Here is a 19,559-nt window from a genome sequence, read left to right as displayed (position 1 = left end):
TAATCTGTCATCCCTTCATTTCAAATCCTTGATTAATATGGCCCCTGCCAGTGTACTTCCTTTTTGGTTTTCTAATTCCAAATCTTTGCATATTATAGTATTTGGTTTTATCTTCTCAAGCTGATCTTTGAAATTTTCTGTTCAGCTCTTGGACCTCTTCAATTCTTCCATTTGCTTTAGCCTCTCTATGCTGGAGAGCAAGTTTCAGATTCTCTTCTGACATCCATTTTGACCTTTTCTTTCTTTCTTGTCTTCTTAATGACTTTATGCTCTCTTCACATATGATGTTCTTGATGTCATCCCACAACTTTCTGGTCTTCGGTCTTTAGTGTTTAATGTACCAAATCTGTTCTTCAGATGATCTCTAAAGTCAGGTGGGATAAATTCAAGGTCATATTTTGGTTCTTGTGGACTTGTTTTCATTTTCTTCAGCTTCAGTTTGAATTTGCATATCAGTAATTGATGGTCTGTTCCACAGTCTGCCCCTGGCCTTGTCTTCATTGATGATATGGAGCTTTTCCATCTTCTCTTTCCACAGATGTAGTCAATTTGATTTCTGTGTGTTCCATCTGGTGTGGTCCATGTGTATAGTCGTCTCTTAGGCTGTCTAAAGAAGGTATTTTAAATAAACCATTTGTTTTGCAGAAATCTATCATTCGTTCTCCAGCATCATTTCTATCACCAAGTCCCATATTTTCAACTACTGGTCCTTCCTTTTTGCTCCCATCCTTTGCATTCCAATCACCAGTTATGAGCAATACATTTTGATTGCATGTTTGATCGATTTCAGATTGAAGAAGTTGGTAGAATTCTTCTATTTCATCTTCACTGGCTTTAGTGGTTGGTGTATAAATATGAATAATAGTGGTATTAACTGGGCTTCCCTGTAGGCGCATGGATATTATCCTATCACTTACAGCATTGTACCTCATGACTGATCTGGATATGTTCTTTTTGACGATGAATGTAACACCATTCCTTTTCAATTTGTCATTTCCTGCATAGTAAACCATGTGGTTGTCAGATTCAAAATGGCCAATACCAGTCCATTTCAGCTCACTAATGCCTCCTAAGATATTGATGTTGATGCGTTCCATTTCATTTTTGACAACTTCCAATTTTCCCAGATTTCATACTTCACACATTCCATGTTCCAATTTTCAATGGATGTTTACAGCTGTTCCTCTTCATTTTGAGTTGTGGCCCAACAGCAAATGAAGGTTCTGTGTGCTTTTCTCCCCCAAGCTTAACTCTATTCACGTCATTATGGACAACTCTACTTTGAGGAGGCATTTTTTTCCCCAGTTGCATTCTGAGTGCCTTCCCACCTTCCGGTCCTGTATCTGACAGTGTTTCTCTGCTATTCATAAGAGTTTTCAGTGACTAGCAATTCGGAAGTAGTTCATCACTCTTTCTTCCTAGTCTGTCTTTGTCTGGAAGCTCATCTGAAACCTGTCCACCATGGGTGACCCTGCTGGTTATTTAAAATACCGGTGGCAGTGCCCTCAGAATCACAGCAATTCAATCCACCACAGCACGACAGACAGACGAGTGGTGGCCGTTTGGGTTTTTTTTTTTTTTTTTTGGCTTTTCTGTTTGGTTTTATGTCGATACTTTAAATTTCGATGTCAATCTTGATATAATCAAGGTACAATCAAGATGTTCTCTCCTGATACTATCAATCCTGGTACAATCTGTAACAACCATCAAATGGCTCGGTGGTGTGTGATGGTAAGTCTGTCAAGTCAGTTTTAACTCATAGTGACCCTTATAGGGTTTCTGAGGAGCGGCTGTTGAGTTTGAACCACTGGCCTTGCAGTTCAAACCAATTTTGCAGTCCAGTGCATGAACCCACAGCACCACACCAGAGCAGGGATTTGTAAATGTGAGGTAACTGTGGCCCACTAAGGGGATTGGACCGTTTACTATTATTGTAAGAAAGGTGCAAGGCATCCATGTGGGGGTGCGACCACACAATAAGGGGTATGGAACCCTAACATGAGGACTGGTCAGATTTGCCATGTGCTATGCTTTAAATGGGCCATTCCAGAGGTGGAGAGGAGGCGCTCACTCTCATCAAGAAAGAAGATCTAGAAGCGTTGCATATCCTGTGGACTCAACGATTCCTGCATTGAGCATCTTCCATCTAGGAGGCAGAGCTGTGACACTAGAGACAGCGAGCAGCAGAGCCAGACCTGCATGAGTGGATGTGTCTCTGAGCACTTCCTCGGTCGAGTTCAGAGCTTTGTTCACACTTGTCTGAGCAGGTTGGAGGCCAGACCAAGGAGGCAGACACTGCAGAGAGGATTGTCTGTTTCATTGTCCTGATCCAGTAACTGTCCGAGCAGTCACTTCACTAAGAAGCCCTATAACTGAGCATGGTCTGTTGAGTTCTCTGTGCCGTTGAACACGTTATTGAACCCAGCAGAGAAATCGAGGACTGTGGGTAGTCAGTGTTAGAATTCATAAAAAAGGATGAAGGGGGAAAGTACATCTGACCTTCACCTCACAGGCATCAGCCTTGGCCTACTAAAGCTGATGATTCTTCTCCCTTGTGAAGTAAGAAGAGGTCAGTCAGATCCTGCCTCTACGCCATTTTCACAACTAAGCACTGTTGTTATTAAGTGCTGTCGAGGTGATTCTGATTCAGTTGATCCTGTATAGAATTTCTGAGGAGCGGCTGGTGGGTTGGAACTGTTGACCTTGCAGTTAGTAGTGCAGTGCTTATCCTATAGTGCCACACCAGGACTTGCCCTAGGCATTAGTGAGCTAAAACAGACCAGTGTTGGCCATTTTGAATCATATCATCACATGGTCTACTATGCAAAGAATGACAGATTGAATAATAAAGGCATCACAATCATCAAAAAGCATTGCAAGGTCTATACTGAGTACAATGTTCACTGTGATGGGGTAATATCCACAAAGAACACCAGTTGATAAAACTTTTATTTATATTTGTAACCACAAATGCCAAAGAGGAAAGGATTTTTACCAACTTCTGCAGTCTGAAATTGATCGACCATACAATCAAGATTCATTGGTAAGAATTACTGGTAATTGGAATGCAAAAATTGGAAACAAAGAAGGATCAGTAGTTGGAAACTATGCCAGATATTGCATTTCCACCAGTTGTTCCATAGTAAAAAGAGGCGACTTTCTGCACCTGTAAAGATTCACAGCTCAGGACCCTTACACAGGAGCACCATGAGTTGGAATCAACTTTATGGTAGTGGGTTTGGATTTTGGTTTTATTCATATACATAGGTCGCTGAGTCAGACTTGATGGCACCAATCAGTAACAACATTCATGTGGACATCACTGGACGGAATACAAAGGTAGCAACATGACTATATCTGTGCAAAGAGATGATAGAGGAGTATAGGATCATTAATCAGAACAAGACAAGGGGTCAACTGCAAAACAGACCATCGATTGCTCATATGCAAGATCAGATTGAAGCTGAAGAAAATTAAAGCAACTCCACAAAATCCAAAATATAACCTTGAGTATATCCCACTTAAATTCAGAAACCACCTCAAGAATAGAGCCGAGGCGCTGAACACTAATGACCAAAGACCAGATAAATTGTGTGACTTCCCAAGGACATCGTATGTGAAGAAAACAAAAGGTAAGAAAACAAGAAAGATCACAATGGGTGCCAAGATTCTGAAGCTTGCTCTTAGCTTAAGTAAAAGGAAGAAATGATGAAGTAAATGGCTGAAGAGAAGATTACAAAGGGCAACTCAAGAAGAGTATTATAATGAAATATGCAAAGATGTGAGTTAGAAAACCAAAAGGAAGAACACACTTGGCATTTCCCAAGCTGAAAGAACTGAAGAAAATTCAAGCCTCAAGTTGCAATATTGAAGGATTCTATGGGCAAAACATTGAACAATGCAGGAAGCATTAAAAGAAGATAGAACAAATATAAAAGACTTACTATACCAATAAGAATTGGTTGATGTGTGACCATTTAAGGAGATTGTATATGATCAAGAACTCATGGTACTGAAGAAGTCCAAGATGTACTGTAGGCATTGACAAAAAACAAGGCTTCAAAAACTGACAAGATATTAATTGAAATGTTTGACTAAACAGACACAGTGCTGGAGGCACTCACTCATCTGTGCCAAGAAATTTAGTAGACAGCTACCAGGCCAACTGACTGGAAGACATCCATATCTGTGTCTGTTCCAAAGAAAGACAATTCAACAGAATGTGGAAATTATCAAATGAAACAATATCACACACAAGTAAAATTTTACTTAAGATAGTGGTTGCTGGAATACATTGACAGGGAACTGCCAGAAATTCGTGTTAGATGCTGATAATCAGAGTCTTGGCTGAAAGCAGAGAATATCAGAAAGATGCTTGTTGTTGTTAAGTGCCATCGAGTTGGTACCGACCCATAGCGACCCTATGCACAGCAGAACGAAACACTGCCCGATCCTGGGCCAACCTCACTACTGTTGCCACGCTTAAGTCTATCGATGCTGCCAGTTGGCCAATCCATCTCATTGGGGGGTCTTCCTCTTCTTCTCTGACCCTCCACCTTACCAAACATGACATCCTTCTCCAGCGACTGGTCCATTCCTGACAATATGTCTGAAGGATGAGAGACGAAGTTTGGTCATCTTGGCCTCCAAGGAGCACTCTGGCTGTACTTCTTCCAAAACAGATCTATTGGTTCTTTTGGCAGCCTATGGCACTTTCAGTATTCTCCTCTAACACCATAACTCAAATGCATCAATTCTTCTACGGTCTTCCTTATTCACTGTCCAGCTTTTGCATGCACATGAGTTTATTGAAAATACCATGGCTTGGGTCAGGCGGATCTTAGCCCTTAAGCTGACATCTTTGTTCTTCAACACTTTAAAAAGTTCCTGTGCAGCAGATTTGCCTAATGCAATATGTTGTTTGATTTCTTGACTGCTGCTTCCGTGAGTGTTGATAGTTGATCCAAGAAGAATGAAGTCCTTGACAACTTCAATCTTTTCTCCATTGATAAGAATGTTGTTTATTGGTCCAGTGGTGAGGATTTTTGTTTTCTTTACATTGAGATGTAATCCATAGTGAAGGCTGTGCTCTTTGATCTTCATCAGTAAATGTTTTAAGTCCTCTTCACTTTCAGCAAGCAAGGTTGTATCACCTGTGTATTACAGGTTGTTAATGACAACCTCCAATCCTAATGCCACATTTTTCTTCATATAACCAAGCTACTCGGATTATTTGCTCTGCATACTGGTTGAGTAAGTATGGTTACCTGTGATTTATTGACTATGCAAAGGCATCCGACTGTATGGATCATACCAAATTATGGATAGCACTGTAAAGAATAGGAATTCCAGAATGCTTGATTGTGCTCAGGTGCTCTGTATGTAGACAAAGAAGCAGTTGGTGTTAACAACATTGGATGCTGTATTGTTTAAAATCAGAGTTATATCTTTCCACCATATTCATTCATTCTGTATGCTGATAAATCATCCCAGAAGCTGGTCTACATGAAGAACACTGCGTCAGGATTGAAGGAAGAAAACCTATAATGTGCAGATGACACAATCTTGCTGGCAGAAAGTGAAAAAGACTTGCAGCACTTACTGATGAAGATCAAAGACTACAGCTTTCAATATATATTACACCTCAACATATTAAAAGTTCTCACAACTGGGATCAATAAGCAACATAAATGGAGGGAATAATGTTTTTAAGGATTTAATTTTACTTGGATCCATAGTCAACACCCACAAAGACAGCAGTCAAGAAGTCAAACAATGCTATTTATTGAAAATCTGCTGCAAAAGATCTCGTTAAAGTTTTAAAAAACAAAGATGTCACTATGAAGACTAAGGTGTGCCTGATCTAGACCATGGTATTCTGCCTCACATGTATGCAAAAGCTGAGCAGTGAATAAGGAAGACCCAAAAAAGAACTGGTACCATTTTCATTATGATGTTGGCAAAGAATAGTAAATATACCATAGACTGCCAGAAGAATGAACAAGTCTGTGTTGCAAGAAGTATAGCCAGAATACTTCCTAGTACAAGGGAGTATGGCGAGACTTCATCTCATGTACTTTGAGTATGTTATCAGGAGGGAGCAGTACCTGGAGGACATCGTGCTGGTAAAGTAGAAAGCAAAATAGAGCTCGTCAACAAGATGGACTGACACCATGGGTATTACAATGAGCTCAACCATACAATGATTGTGAAAATGGTACAGGACCAAATAGCGTTTCAATCTATTGTACATAAGGTTACTGAGTTGGAATGGACCCATAGGCTTTGTGTTGTTAAGTGTCAAGTCAGTTCTGACTCAGTGACCCTGTATATTGTTTCCAGGGAGCAGTGGGTGGGTTTGAACTGCTAAGTTTTTAGTTAGCGGTCCAGTGCTGGTCCTACAGTGCCACACCAGGACTCTATGTTGTTGTTAAGTGCCATTGAGACAGTTCCAACTCATAGTGACCCTGTGTAGGATTTTGAGGAGTAGCTGTCCAGCACTTTTGCCTACGCCACCCCAGTACTCTTTTGTTGTTAGTGCTGTCGAGTCCCTTCCCACTCAGTGATGCTGTATAGGGTTTCCAAGGAGTGGTTGTTGAGTTTGAACCACCGACCTTGCAGTTCAAACTGACACGGGATCCAGACTCTATATGTTGTTGTTGTTGTTGTTGTCAGGTGCCATCAAGTCGGAACCGACTCATAGCGACCCCATGCACAGCAGAACGAAACAATGCTCGATCCTGGGCCAACCTCACTACCGCTACCACACTTGAGTCCATCAATGATGCCACCTGGCTGATCCATCTCATTGGGGGTCTTCCTCTTTTTCTCTGACCCTCCACCCTACCCAGCATGACATCCTTCTCCAGCAATTGTTTCCTCCGGACAATATGTCCAAAGTAGGAGAGACGAAGCTTAGCCATCCTGGCCTCCAAGGAGCACTCTGGCTGCACTTCTTCCAAAACAGATCTATTGGTTCTTTTGGCAGTCCATGGCACTTTCAGTATTCTCCTCCAACACCACAACTCAAAGGCATCAATTCTTCTACGATCCTCCTTATTCACTGTCCAGCTTTCGCATCCATATGAGGCTATTGAAAACACAATGGCCTGGGTCAGGCGCACCCTAGTCCTCAAGCTGACATCTCTGCTCTTCAAGACTCTATATAGCTCCCACCAAATTATTAAGTGGGACTGATGGGGATTGGATAGCTTGCTAATAGTGCAGATTCATGGCACTCCTGTGGAGTTAGGATCATGAAAAAAGGTATATGGAACCATAACATGGGATTGGTCAGTTTTGCCATACTGCTAGACTTAAAGTGAGTTTTCCTAGAGATGTACAGGGGCTGGGGGGACCATTATCATCAAGAAGAGAGCAGTAGAGTGTATCATTTGGATCCAGGGTCCTATGCTAGGAACCTCCTAGACCCAGAAGACAGTTCTGACACTGGAGACAGCAAGAAGTAGCAGAGGCAGCAGAAGCAGATGGTGCAACAGGCTTCCCAGCCCACAGAGCAAGAAAGGTGAGTGACTTCAGGTTCAAAGCCAAAGAGCTTTGCAACACTGGCCCAAGCAGAGTAAAGGCCAAACCAAATGCCAGAAAGGCCTTTGTGGGTGTGGGATAAAAGACTGTCCTGATCCAAATCCTTTCTGATCTTGAATTGTAACTTCCCTAATAAAGCCCATAATCTTAAGTATGGTCTGTGAGTGCTGTGGGAGGGGAAGATGGTGTCGGAATTAGTAAAAATAATTGGAGCGAGGACTCAGCCTTGGGCTGTTATTCTGGACTCTCTAACCCCCTTGTGAAGTTAAAGGTGAGATGCCTCTTCCACCACATTTTTATACAAGCCCTCAAAGAATGATGTGGCCTCAGAGTCCCACTAGGGAAAACTGAAGCCCTGGGGCTTAGGACAAAGGAGAGGCTGGTCACATGTTGGCCTACAGCCCCTCCCCACCTAGCCCCAGTGATACTTGGTTAACAGAGCTTCTGCCTTCTCTCTCCAACCCTTTGGTAAAAAACAGAAGGTACCCTTAACTGAGACCTTTTATTGTATACAATTAAAACACAGACACAGAAAATAAATAGGGGTTTGGGGATGCTGGGATCAGTTCGCCAGCATGTCCGTCCAATGTTCCTGTGGAAACAAGAGCTGATCAGAGGTAACTCATAGGACTGGGTGGGAAAGGGTGGCTGGGAACAGAACCACCTCTCACCTCTTCTGAGTCTTCCTCTTCCCCCTCCTCGGTTCCTGTCCCACACAGCCAGATCAGGTCTCCCCACAGTAGTGAGCTCTTACAGCTACCAAAGAAATGCAAAGTCAGGAATCACAAGCCTCTTCCAGACCAGGCTCCAGATGCCAAGACAGGCTCAGCTGGCCTGGCCCTGGTCTAGTGAAGCTGGGCACCATCTTGCTACGGCTAGACTGGACTGGGATAGGATAGAGGTATTGGGCTTACCCAGGACATTGGCCTTCCAGGGGCAGAAGTTGCCCTGGTTCCTTTCCAAGGAACTCTTCTGCCAGGCAAATCATGTGGGCCCTTAGAGGGCAGCCAGGATGGGGGCAACACAGGGAGCCTTCTTCATCCTGTCATACAAGAAGGCAGGTGAGAGAAAAGACAGAGTAATGATGGAACTGAGACACATGAGTGATTTCTAGGAACCAGACGTGGTTCCAAGTGCTTCCTATAAAACCACCCTATGACACAGGTCCTACTATTATCTGCATTATAGAGATGAGGAAACTGAGGTACAAAGGTTAAACTACACACCTAGTGACTAGCCAACTTCCTTTGAATGTTTTTAGCAGTGATTCTCTAAGAGCCGGACCGTTGCAAGCAGGTCACCTTCCTATGAATGGCAAATACAACTTATTTCCATTTACTGAGAGCTTAGTAGAAGCCAGGCCCTTTGTCTCAGTTGATGTGTTTACTAAGTTTCTATTAACCACCTGCTCTGTGTATCAACACTTTTCCAGGAGAGCAAGAATTGTTCTCCTGGAATTTAGTGTGATGGGTGGGAGACTGATAATCAGAAAAATGAGGAAAACACATAGTATGTTGTTAAGTGCCGTTGAGTCAGTTCCGATCAGCGACTCTGTATAGGGTTTCTGAGGAGCAACGAGTAGCTTTGAACTGCCAACCTTGCAGTTCACAGTCCTGTGCTGATCGGACAGCATTACACCTGATATGTAGAATGACATTAAGGTAAAACAGGGAATCCATAAATGAATGACTGGGAAGTGACATATCTATAGAATGGAGTACTATTCTGCCCTAAAAAGGAACGAAGTACCGACCAACATGGATAAACTTCAAATCGTTGTGCAAAGTGATAGAAATCAGGCACAATGGACTATGTACTATATAGTTTCACTTACATGAAACACTCAGAATAGGTCAATTCATAGAGGCAGAAAGGAGCTGGTGGAGTCAGGGGATGAGAGAAATTAGCCAGTGGGTGCCTGGTTTGTCTTTTTGGGGGTGATGAAAGTGTCTCAGAACCACACAGAGATGAACGCTACACAGCATGAAGAATGTAGTAAATATAATGCTGTATTATATATACTTTAATAAAATAGTTCATCTAATTTTATGTGAATTTTACTTACACAAAACAGTTCCTAAGGCGGCTGCAATTTTAGAATAAAAGCTTGGGAACACCTCACTGAGGCAGCATCTGATCAGACAGCCCAAGATCTAGGAAAGACCCGTCCAGGCACAGGGTAAGGACACAGGTCCCAAGCCAAGGGACTGGTGTGTGGAGGAACGGAAGCACTATCTCCAAGTCACAGTCAGTGAGTGGCTGACGCTCATCGAACAGCGGAAACCGAAAAAAAGGCTTAAGCCTACGCCTGATTGGCTCTCACCTGGAGCGCGCAGGCGCAGAGGGCACACAGGGCCCTGGCACCTGAGGCCGTCTCGGCATCTCCACTGGGCAGGGCTCCACGCCTCCGGCAGGGTGGTGGTGGCGGCCCGAAGGCCAGCGGCACGTGTGGTGGTGGCGATGGGGAGAGGTCCCGCTGGAAATCCGGGCGCAGCCAGCGTAGCGTGAGTGGGAGGCGCGCCCAGGGCGGCGCGCGCAGCATGTGCGCCAGCACGCGCAGGTGGAAGGCGAAGGCTGCCTCGCTGCGTGCGCGCCGCTCCACATGCAGCAGGCGGCGTGAGGCGTGCGGATGCTGCCAGGCCCACTCGAACTGCGGCGGGAGGGCACCAGTGTGTTATGGTTAGGCGCACCTGCCCGCCCAAGCCCGCCCGCCGCTCCGGCTCTCTCTTACCCGAAGAGCGGCCACTGCGGATGCAAAGCCGTGCACGATGAGCACCATCTCCCTGGGGAGGAGAACGCGGACAAAGCCTGTGAATCCTCCACTCGCATTGCGGAGGCTTCATGGGGGCTTCGTGGAAGGGCTGTGCCTTCGCATATGCCACCCTCAGGCCCCTCTCCGGTATGTGTACTTAACTGCTTTCCTCAGTACTTGCTCTCAGACTCAATTCCCACCCCAAACTTATTCACCAAGCACCCTGTCGCCTGACCCCAAGGCCCTTCTGAAGCCAGTCCCTTAGATGTTCACAACTTTTCATAGGGCTCCGCCTCCTCGCCAGAGGCTCCTCCCCTGCTGAAGTCCCCGCGCCCATCACTAGACCCCAGCCTGTCGATAGGGCCCCACCCACTCCCATCAAACCCGCTCCTAAACTACAGGACCCGCCCTCTCTCACCAGGGCCCCCGGCCGCTAGTCCTCCAGGCCCCGCCTTTTTTGCGGCCCCCATTGTGCTGCTGAACCCGACGCCCAGGGTTTACAGTGAACCCCACGTAGACGCGGCCTTGGTGCCGAGGGTTTAGGCAGTAGAGCAGGTAGACACCAAAGAAACGTCCTGGCTTCGCCGTGCCTTCCGCGGGGCTCATTCGGGAACGCTGGGTCGGGGGCTGCCGCTGGAGGGCGAGTGCTGTGACCTTTGACCGTGTGAAGGCCCGGGTTGCTAAAACTGCAAGATGATCGTCTCTGAAAACGTGTTTAGGGACGATCCTGAGGCATCCAAGAGCCCACAGCAATTCATGTTCATGCACCCTCTCCTTGTCAGAGATGTCCAAACCGGGCCACACGATCCAAGCAGCCGAGAGGTGGCGTGCTCCAATTAGCGTTCTCTTCAGCCGAGTCCGTCCTCACTCAGGTTCGGATAGGCTGGTTGATGATAAACGCAGAAATCCATAACTGTTGAGAAACTGGGCTGGCGTGAGGGCGGAAGTGCTTAGTTTACAGACGCATCATTAAGAGCGGAAGTCGATGAGTTGACGGAAGTTGCGTCAATAAGGGCGGAAGTGTGGCCGGGATCCGGCCTGGGCTGCGGTCCCCTCTGGGCTGCCGCCCACTTTGGGCTGCTGCAATGGAATTCAGCGCCAATTCCCTCCGGGAGAAGCTGCAGCGAGAGCTGGAAGCGGAGCACGTGGTGAGTTGAACGTCCTGGCCCCGCCAGGGAAAAGGACTGGGGGGCATACGCGGCACCATCCCCACTCTTCTGCCCCGCAGGAAGTGGAGGATACGACAAGCAACCGTTGCGCGTCCAGCTTCCGCGTCCTGGTGGTGTCCTCCAAGTTCGAAGGGAAGCCGCTGCTCCAGAGACACCGGTGAGGCACGGGGAAAACCTCGCCCAGCGCGGGGCCTGCCCCAGGACCACAACCCCGGTCTCTCCCTCCACCCGACTCGCCCTATCCCTGCCAAAGCGGCCCCAGCTCCGGCCTCCGTTGTGGCCCCTGCTTCAAGGATTGCCACCTCGGTCTCACCCCCCGTGTATTCTCGGGGGTACTTTCAGTCTCCTGGGTGGTCCTAGCTCTGTACTAAGACCCAGGCCCGGGTCTGCTGAGACCGAACCCCATCTTTCGCCCCAGGCTGGTCAACGCGTGCTTAGCACAAGAGCTCCCGCACATCCATGCTTTTGAGCAGAAGACCCTGACCCCAGAGCAGTGGACCCTTCAAAAGCAAAAATGAGGAGCTGGGACCTGCACAGCCATTAAACCATGAATCAGGACCAGCTTCTGTGTCAGTGTGTGTTGGTGGGAGGAGGGGTGCTTGCAGTCTGGACCCAGTTTCCCGTTCTCCACTGTGGGTTAATGTGTCAGACTGCAAAGTCGTTTGAACTGCAAGGTCTGGTGGTTCAAGCTCACCAGCCGCTCCTTGGAAACCCTATACAGGGTAACTGTGGGCGGGAACCCACTCGAAGATACTTAACAGTAACTGTTTCGCCTTGGGCAAATTCTTTCCCCAACTTGGTCGTCTTCTCTTACAAAATGAAGTTTCTCTTCTTACAAATCCTTCCCAGGGCTGGTCTTGCAGGCCTCTTTTCTTTAATTACCAGTGGATCCCCAAAGCACAGTGGTGTCCTCACTTGCTCCTTCATTGATGAGTTTTCCTGCTCATTGCTGGCCCTCAAAACGCGTATATGAGATGAGAATGTGCGCAGTTTCAGACCTGGGGCCAATTCAAATTTAACAAAGCCCCATAAACTAGCATAAGGGGCTTGCTAGTGAATTCCTTGGTTCCTGCAGGTTCCCCCAGGAGACAGGCCTCAGGAAATACAGTACCCCAGTAGGGGTTCCCCAGTACCTGGAATCTGGTGTTTTCTGGTTCACTGGAAGAAACCCACTGACCCTATAACTCTGACATGGCCACCGCTGCCCCCAGAATGTGGGAGAGCATGGGGAGAAGATTAAATTGGGTCAGCAAGATCCCAGATATCAATCTTAACCATAGATTCCAAGGTTGGAGTCTTAGGAGGGACAGCAGGCGATTCTGTTGGGGACGAGAGTCTTTGAGAGTGAGGAATTGTAGGCCTCAGCCATCCTATTCCAGGCCAGTTTCTCAGGTCCTAAATTAACCTGTCTCCCTCTCATCTTCCTGTTAGAGGGAGAATAGGCTGCTACAGCTGGGGGTCATGGTGATGATGGGTTAACCCTTCTGGGTCATTTCCTGAAATTTCTTTAGTTCTAGGCCAAGAGGAGACTGCATTACTGGTGTCCCACAAGGACCTATCCTAACCATTGGCAGGAAAGAAGGAACATCAGTTCACCTCTTTAAGAGGCCAGTTGTTGAGCACCACAGACTCACTTCCAACTCACAGCAGCCCCATATAGGGTTTCTGGGGAGTGGCTGGTGTGTCAGCATGCCACTACACCTCAGCTTTTCGGACTCTTATCAGACCCCTGCTTAGAGTATTTACATCCACCCACTGGTGTGGTGTTATGGGCTAATGCGCCAGACTGCAAAGTCGTTTGAACTACAAGGTCGGTGGTTTAAGCTTACCAGCTGCTCCTTGGAAACTATACAGGGTCGCTATGGGTTGGAATTGCCTCAATGGCACTTAACAACTGCATTCACAGAGCTGCAGTGGTATCCCTTCCATTTTATACGTGGGCAGTTTAGGCCTGGAGATTAGTGACTTGTTCAAAGTCTTAACAGCTTACAGAGAAAATAAGACCCAAATAGGCAGACAGTACATCTGCCTCATTCAGTGGTCTACCTGTGTGTGGCCCAGGAAGTTTTCAGTGGTATGCTGAAAGGCGGTGAATTGGGAACAGGCCTGTGGTACCTGCATGGTATGCACCAAGCCCCGCTACATCCAGGGCATCCGCAGTAACAGCCCGGGCCCTATCAGATCGGGGTCATGCACTAAGACTTGGGCATCAGAAACCTACCCCAAACACCCTCTTTATAGGGTGAACGGGTCTGGTTCCCCTGGTCCTCCAACAGATGCCGAGCACCAGCCGACCTCATAATAAGGGCTTCCAAGGCAGCAGCTCTTGTTGAAGAAGGCTCGGAACAAGGTCACACCTCTACATTTGCCTTTCAGCAAGTCCCTCTTCTGCTCTGTGCTTGTTTCCTTCCTACAAACGAAGGCTGTTGCTTTGGTTCTAAGCTTCCTCCCCCTAAAAGGTCCCCTGATCTGTTTTTAACCCATGAGCCTGTGGTTGGAAATATATGTCTCCAGATAAGTGCTACTTGATTCATCTCACAACCACCAGTATTAGTACAGTTAGAGCAGCCTGATGTTTGGTTGACTAGGGGAAGAAAATGTAGCTCAGACTCCCAACTCTGAGAAGCTGGGGGACAGAGGACAGACTACAGACACACGTCAGCCTGGTGGTTCCCACCCATCAAAACCCTTGACCTGTGAACAGGCAGGAGTCCAGTTGGGATAACTGAGGGGTAAGCTCATGGGCAGTGCATGTCAGCAGCCTTGCTTGCACCCAGGTAACCAATCATTGGAGTCTGGGAGGTACCAGAAAATAAAGCCATTTTATTCTGTTGTTCTTATCTGCGCAGTGGCCTGAAAGTGGAGGTGTGAATGGAAGGGAGGGCGGTGATGGCCTTGGTCCTGCTGAAGGCCCTGGGGTTCTCTACTTGGCCTGGACTGTCTCCTCCAGTCTTTCCAAGCGCTTCTGTAGTTCCTGCACTGTGGCCTGGAGCTTCCTCATCTCCTCCTCCAGCCGGGACACCGTATCCTGAGGGACCCAGGGCTGCATCAGGCCCAGTTCCTCCCTGGCATCTGCTGAGCCACTCCAAGAACTAGTGGCTGCAGGGCTGTCAGCCTGAACCTGCTTTCTGAGGTCTCAGGATTACTCACCCCTAGCTCCCAAAGGATCCCCAACATTGTGAGTTTGGGCTGCCCCGAATGCCAGTCTCCCTCTACTAGGAGACTTCCCCATTTGCCTCTCACCGAGCTAGGGGTGCCGCTGGCCTCTGGTGTTGCCTTCCTGCGCCCAGTGTCCAGGCCCCGGTTGACCCTCAGCTCCCGGCTCTTTGGGGGTACATAGCCATCCTTGAGGGAGATGAGGAGGGGCCCAGCATCCCGACCTCCAAACCACTCCTCAGCTGTGAGTGCAGGGTCAGGCCCTGCAGTGGGCGGGTACAGATCCTCCTGGAACAGGTCCGACTGTGGGCGAGGCCAAGGCTGGTTAAGAGTGGGCTTAGCCCCCAAACGCCACCCTGCAGCTTCACGAGATCGGGACCCCAGAAGGGACAAGGGAGCATCACCTTTCTAGGCACAGTCATGGCAATGGGCTCACACCTCCTCTCGTGCAGCTTGTAGAACCTGTGGGAAGAGGAAGGTGAGCAGAGCCCACAGCATACGGGAGCTGGGACTGAAGGTCAGTACTTCCCAGAGCACACTCAGGTTGGGATCAGGCATTAGTCACCTGGCGATCTCGCACTTGTTCACCTCCAGGCCACGTTTGGGCATGTAACCCATGCCACGCTGGGACTCCTTGGAGCTGAACATGGAGAGAAAGTGCAGGAACGGGGCCTCAGAAGTAATTTCAAAGTACCGGATAGAGCTGTCACCCTGCAGATGGGAGTTCAGAGAGAGGATCAAAACCAAAAGACACTGCCTTTCCCAGCCCTTCCTGCCCACCCTCCACTCCCTGCCTGACAGGGCCACCTTGCCACAGAGATAGACAATGTTGGTGTCAGGGTCGAAAAAGGGCAGCAGGACTCCACTGCTCGTGTCCAGCTCCTGCAGGGACAATGGCTCCTCCAGGTGCTTCTGTGGAGACAGTGACAGTGAGCTGGGCTTGGTCACCATCAGCCTGGAGAGGGCCCCAAAAGCCAACTATTGGGGACCCCCATCTCCTTGGAAGTCAACTGTGGCCAGGCAGGTGGCAAAGCATCTTGACCCACAGCCCTGGGCTCAAGCTCCCGCGCCCTCTCCTTCCAGTCTGGGCACTCACTGTGTCCCACAGCGCCACCTGCCGCTCACTCATTCGGCTGAAGCCTGTGGTCAGGATCTTTCCTTCTGACACAAACACGGCATGCACAGGCCGGGTCCCCTCGTGGGGACGGTCCTTCTCCTGGCAGGAAAAGGGCAGTAGTAGTGGTCAGGCACACCTCACCAGAAGGGGCCAGACCCCAGATGGGAGCAAGGTAAGGTGGTGTGGTTGATAGTGGGTAGGAGAGTAAAGGCCCAGAGTAAAATCAAGTTCAAGGCCACTTACAGCTACCACTGTGCCTTTGCGTGGCTCGATGATGCGCACGCGCTTGTCACGACAAGAAGTGCAGATGAGTGCGCCATCCCGACTCCAGTCCACGCTGTAGATTGTGTCCGGGTGCACGTCCGGGCCCAACGTCAGCATGGCCTCCCCAGTGCCCACGTCCCACACCAGAATCACGTTGTCACAGCCTGGGTAATCCCCCCTGAGTCAGCGCCAACATGCCTCCCACCCTTACGTGAGCCAGGGCACCAACCCCATCCCAACAGTCCCACACGGCACCTGCGCTGAGCAGCACATTCTGGGCTGTGGGGTGCCAGGCCACAATGCCTACACGCTTGGTGTGGCCCTCCAGGGTGACGACGGGCTCCCGCAAGGGCAGCATCAGGCCCCCATCAGGGATCTCCCACACCTGCAGGGAAGGGACTCATGAATCTTTAGGGATAAGCCTTTGTCCTCAAGGCTGGAGGTCTTGGTCTCAAGTGTCAGATTCCCTCCTGGAGCCCAGCTCCTGGGTCCCCACCAGGACTCACCATGACTGTGCAGTCCTCAGAGCCACTAGCGATGACATTGTCATTGTGTGGGCACCAGGCAATGTCCAGTACAGGCGCAGTGTGGCCACAGACCATAGGCACATTCTTGTCCACACGTCCAGTCTAGAGGGCACAGCAGGGCTTGAGGGGGGCACTTTTGCCCTCCAACCCTCCCCATGTCCCTTCATTGAGGAATGCTGTGGGGTCTCTGGGGTCTGAGATGAGCAGGGTGGTTCCTCTGTTCGCCCCAGTCCTCTGGTCTCCTGGCTGCCCCCAATCCCCACGCCTCTCCAACTATCCTGAGTGAGGCTTTCACAGACAAGAGGGGCCAAGGCCCTGCCTATGAGGCAGGTGTGTACTTGGGGCATGGATAGGTCATGCTGGGGGTGAGGATCTCCAGGAAATGTGTGTAAATGTCAGGGCTGCAGAGATGGAGAGAGACTGGGGAGGTCTGTCATAATTGGCCCCCAGAAAGCAACAGGTTTGGAAATGGCCTCTTCCGGGGACAGCTGCTACAGCAGAGCTTCCTGTGTGCAGAGCTGCGCGGGGGTGCAGGCCCAGCTCTCACCCCGACAACCACTTCCTCTTCAATTTGGATCCATCAGCCCTTTTAAGGTAACAACCTAGGGCCCATCTTCCCTTCCTGTCTCACCCCTCAAAGAGCACAGGACTGTGCTGGTAGCAGGGGGAGGGGAGAAAGCCTCTTGCATCATCCCCGCTGGTGAGCTGGGGCCAAAGCCTCAGCTGGGTTCCTCAGGCAGGACCTGACCTACTCCCCACCCCGTACCCCCATACCCCCTGCCCACCCTTCACCCCAACCCACTCTGTGTGCTCCCAAGGAGAGGAAGCTCCAGGCAGACTTGGAAACCAGGCCCTGGACTGCAGGCACACATTGTCAACCACCACATATAGAAGCCCCATTTTACAGATGACAAGTTGAGGCCCAGAGAGGCTTGGTGACAGTGCTGGAAGCAGCCCTGTTCTAGGGCTCCAGGGGCTCACCTTACCCAGGGGCAGTACCAGGAAGGCCCCTCCCCCACTGGCCTCACAGATCAGGGCCACGAACTTGGGGTTGACGGCACAGAAGCCACTGTCCCAGGTGGTCTGTGAGACTCGCACATCTTCATAGCATTGGTCGGCCTTGAATGGCTGTCCAAATACATGGCGGAACTTGCTGGAGCGGACCACCTGGCGGCTCATCCTGGAGACACACAGGATGGGGTTGTTTCTCTGACTTCCATGGCCCCCACCTTTCTCAAGATAGCCCTTAGTCCTCAGCGAATCTCCCTAACATCTCCTGGGGCTCTTGCCCTTTACTCTTAGGTACTGTTTGCCTTCCTCACCCACACCTCACTCCTGTCTGGCCTGGAAGGCCCACCCAGGAGACTAACTGCCCCCCTTGGTTCTGTGTCTGCATGTGTATTGGGTGTGCCGCCCCTGCTTTCTGAAGGTTCAGATAGGGGGCCTCAGCCCCCCACCCCAGAAATCTGGAGGTTGGATTTTTCCTCAGTCACAACACTTATACCTCACATCCCTTGCACTCACAGGGAGCTTTTCTGAAGGGCTGAACACACAGGAGAAAGAGGTGTGAAGGCCTGCCCAGGAGGATGAGGTGGAGGACAGCTTCCCTAGAATGTCTCTGGGCATCAAAAATAGGCAGATGGCTCTGTTCCTGGTGGGCCTCCTCCCCCACACCCCTGCCTCGCCCACCACTCAGGAAATGCAGGTGCCTTGGAGGGCCTTCTCCTCCCATCTGTACTCCATGTAAGAAGGGAGAGGCTGAGACTGGCTTCTCTGGAATCCAGTGGGGTCCAGCAGAGAGCCCGGAGCCCAGAGCCCTGCCTAGGACTCTCCAGACACTAGGACCAGTCGTGGTGCCACCCCATCACCTTCCTGCCATAGGGCCCATGCTGCCAGCTCGGAGGGAGCCCAAGAGCCTCTGCTCTACCAGCCTGCTGCACTGTGTTTCCTGCCTCAGGCCTGTCCCCTTCCCACGGGGGCTCCAGTGTTCCTCGCTCACCCTGCTGGCACCCTGAGCAGGCTTCTAGGTCTGCCTGCCCATGGTGGGGGGTGGGGGCGGCAGAAAGGAGCCTGTGGGAGACGCAGCCTGCTGTGGGTTCATTTGCAGGTGACTGGCCAGTGGCCTGAGGAGAGGGGAGCCCCAAATCGGAGGTTGGAGGGCAGGAATCCATGGCTCAGATCTGCCTCCACCCCCACCGCAGGTACCAGGCCGGGAAACCATGAAAAGGGGAACTTGGTCTTTTACTTGTTTTGTTCTCAACCCCTTCCTGTCTCCAAGCTCAGTGCAGCTGCTCTCTTCACCCCACCCTTGCCCCTCACCCCCTGCCTAGCCACAGACTCCCATTTTAGGGCAAAGTGGAGCCATCATGTGTTCTGACCCCTCTGACTCCACCTGCAGACCCTCCCAATTACCCCACCTCCATCTTGTCTGTGATGGTCCCTCACCCTTACCTCTTCACAGCTCCTCAGAAGGCTATTTACACACATGCAGCCCTCACTCGGGGACAGTGCCCTCCATGCCGGGACCATGAGAGCCAGCTCTCCCTGACAGTTTGCTCCCCCGCACACACACAGCATCGGCTCCCACGCTCACGCTTGCCCCACAGGTGGCCCAGGGCAGCAGTGCCCAGTGTCTCCAGCCAGCCCACCCCCACTTCCTCAGGGGCCCCAGCCTTACCTGCTGCTAGGAGATGAAAGTGACCCCCCAAATGGAGGAGGAAGAAGAAGAGGAGGGGGAGCTGGCAGAGCCCAGACTCGCAGAGGATGCTCTTGTCAAGACAATGAATGAGAAGCGTCGACCGCCCGCCTCCTTAGGGGTGGCAGCGCCCCTTTGGGGCGGAGCTCTTAAAGGGGATAGCCCTTCCCTCCTCCGGAGGGGCTCCGCCTGCCCGCCTGGGACCCAAGCACCGCCTCTCTTCTCCTCCCTCTGAAAACAGCTCAGCGCCTGAAGCTGCCAGTTCTGAACCAAAACAATTGCTGCTGGCTCTTTTTAAATGCCATAAAAAATAAAAATAAAAAAAAAGTGAGTC

At 50.0% G+C, this 19,559-nt stretch overlaps 3 protein-coding genes across 3 annotated transcripts; 1 reads left to right on the top strand and 2 right to left on the bottom strand.

The window, feature by feature from the left end:
* Positions 1-8,107: 8,107 nt before the first annotated feature.
* On the bottom strand, positions 8,108-10,903 carry SLX1A (SLX1 structure-specific endonuclease subunit homolog A (S. cerevisiae)). Its single transcript, XM_006877065.1, has 6 exons — positions 10,716-10,903; positions 10,277-10,328; positions 9,869-10,195; positions 8,460-8,587; positions 8,217-8,301; positions 8,108-8,137 (listed from the first exon to the last, which is right to left on the bottom strand). Exons 1-6 carry the CDS (start codon positions 10,901-10,903, stop codon positions 8,108-8,110), a joined length of 810 nt encoding a protein of 269 aa, XP_006877127.1.
* A 178-nt stretch (positions 10,904-11,081) lies between these two features.
* On the top strand, positions 11,082-11,984 carry BOLA2B (bolA family member 2B). The gene is given in 5 exon segments (XM_006877064.1): positions 11,082-11,169; positions 11,259-11,309; positions 11,312-11,445; positions 11,526-11,623; positions 11,885-11,984. Coding segments are annotated over 5 exon segments (471 nt in total).
* Positions 11,985-14,269: 2,285 nt separating this feature from the next.
* CORO1A (coronin, actin binding protein, 1A) lies at positions 14,270-19,323 on the bottom strand. The gene is made up of 11 exons (XM_006877031.1): positions 19,208-19,323; positions 17,512-17,710; positions 16,510-16,632; positions 16,259-16,388; positions 15,983-16,167; positions 15,719-15,838; positions 15,430-15,534; positions 15,188-15,333; positions 15,027-15,084; positions 14,710-14,925; positions 14,270-14,494 (listed from the first exon to the last, which is right to left on the bottom strand). The coding sequence occupies exons 2-11, from the start codon at positions 17,707-17,709 to the stop codon at positions 14,390-14,392; spliced, it is 1,386 nt and encodes a 461-aa protein (XP_006877093.1). The 5' UTR covers position 17,710; positions 19,208-19,323; the 3' UTR covers positions 14,270-14,389.
* Between the last annotated feature and the right edge of the window lie 236 nt (positions 19,324-19,559).

Source organism: Chrysochloris asiatica, unplaced genomic scaffold (assembly GCF_000296735.1).
Source record: "Chrysochloris asiatica unplaced genomic scaffold, ChrAsi1.0 scaffold00440, whole genome shotgun sequence".
Classification (NCBI taxonomy): Eukaryota; Metazoa; Chordata; class Mammalia; order Afrosoricida; family Chrysochloridae; genus Chrysochloris; species Chrysochloris asiatica.
The sequence above is the reverse complement of the archived record's forward strand: the minus strand, read 5'-3'. Positions and strand labels throughout refer to the sequence as shown.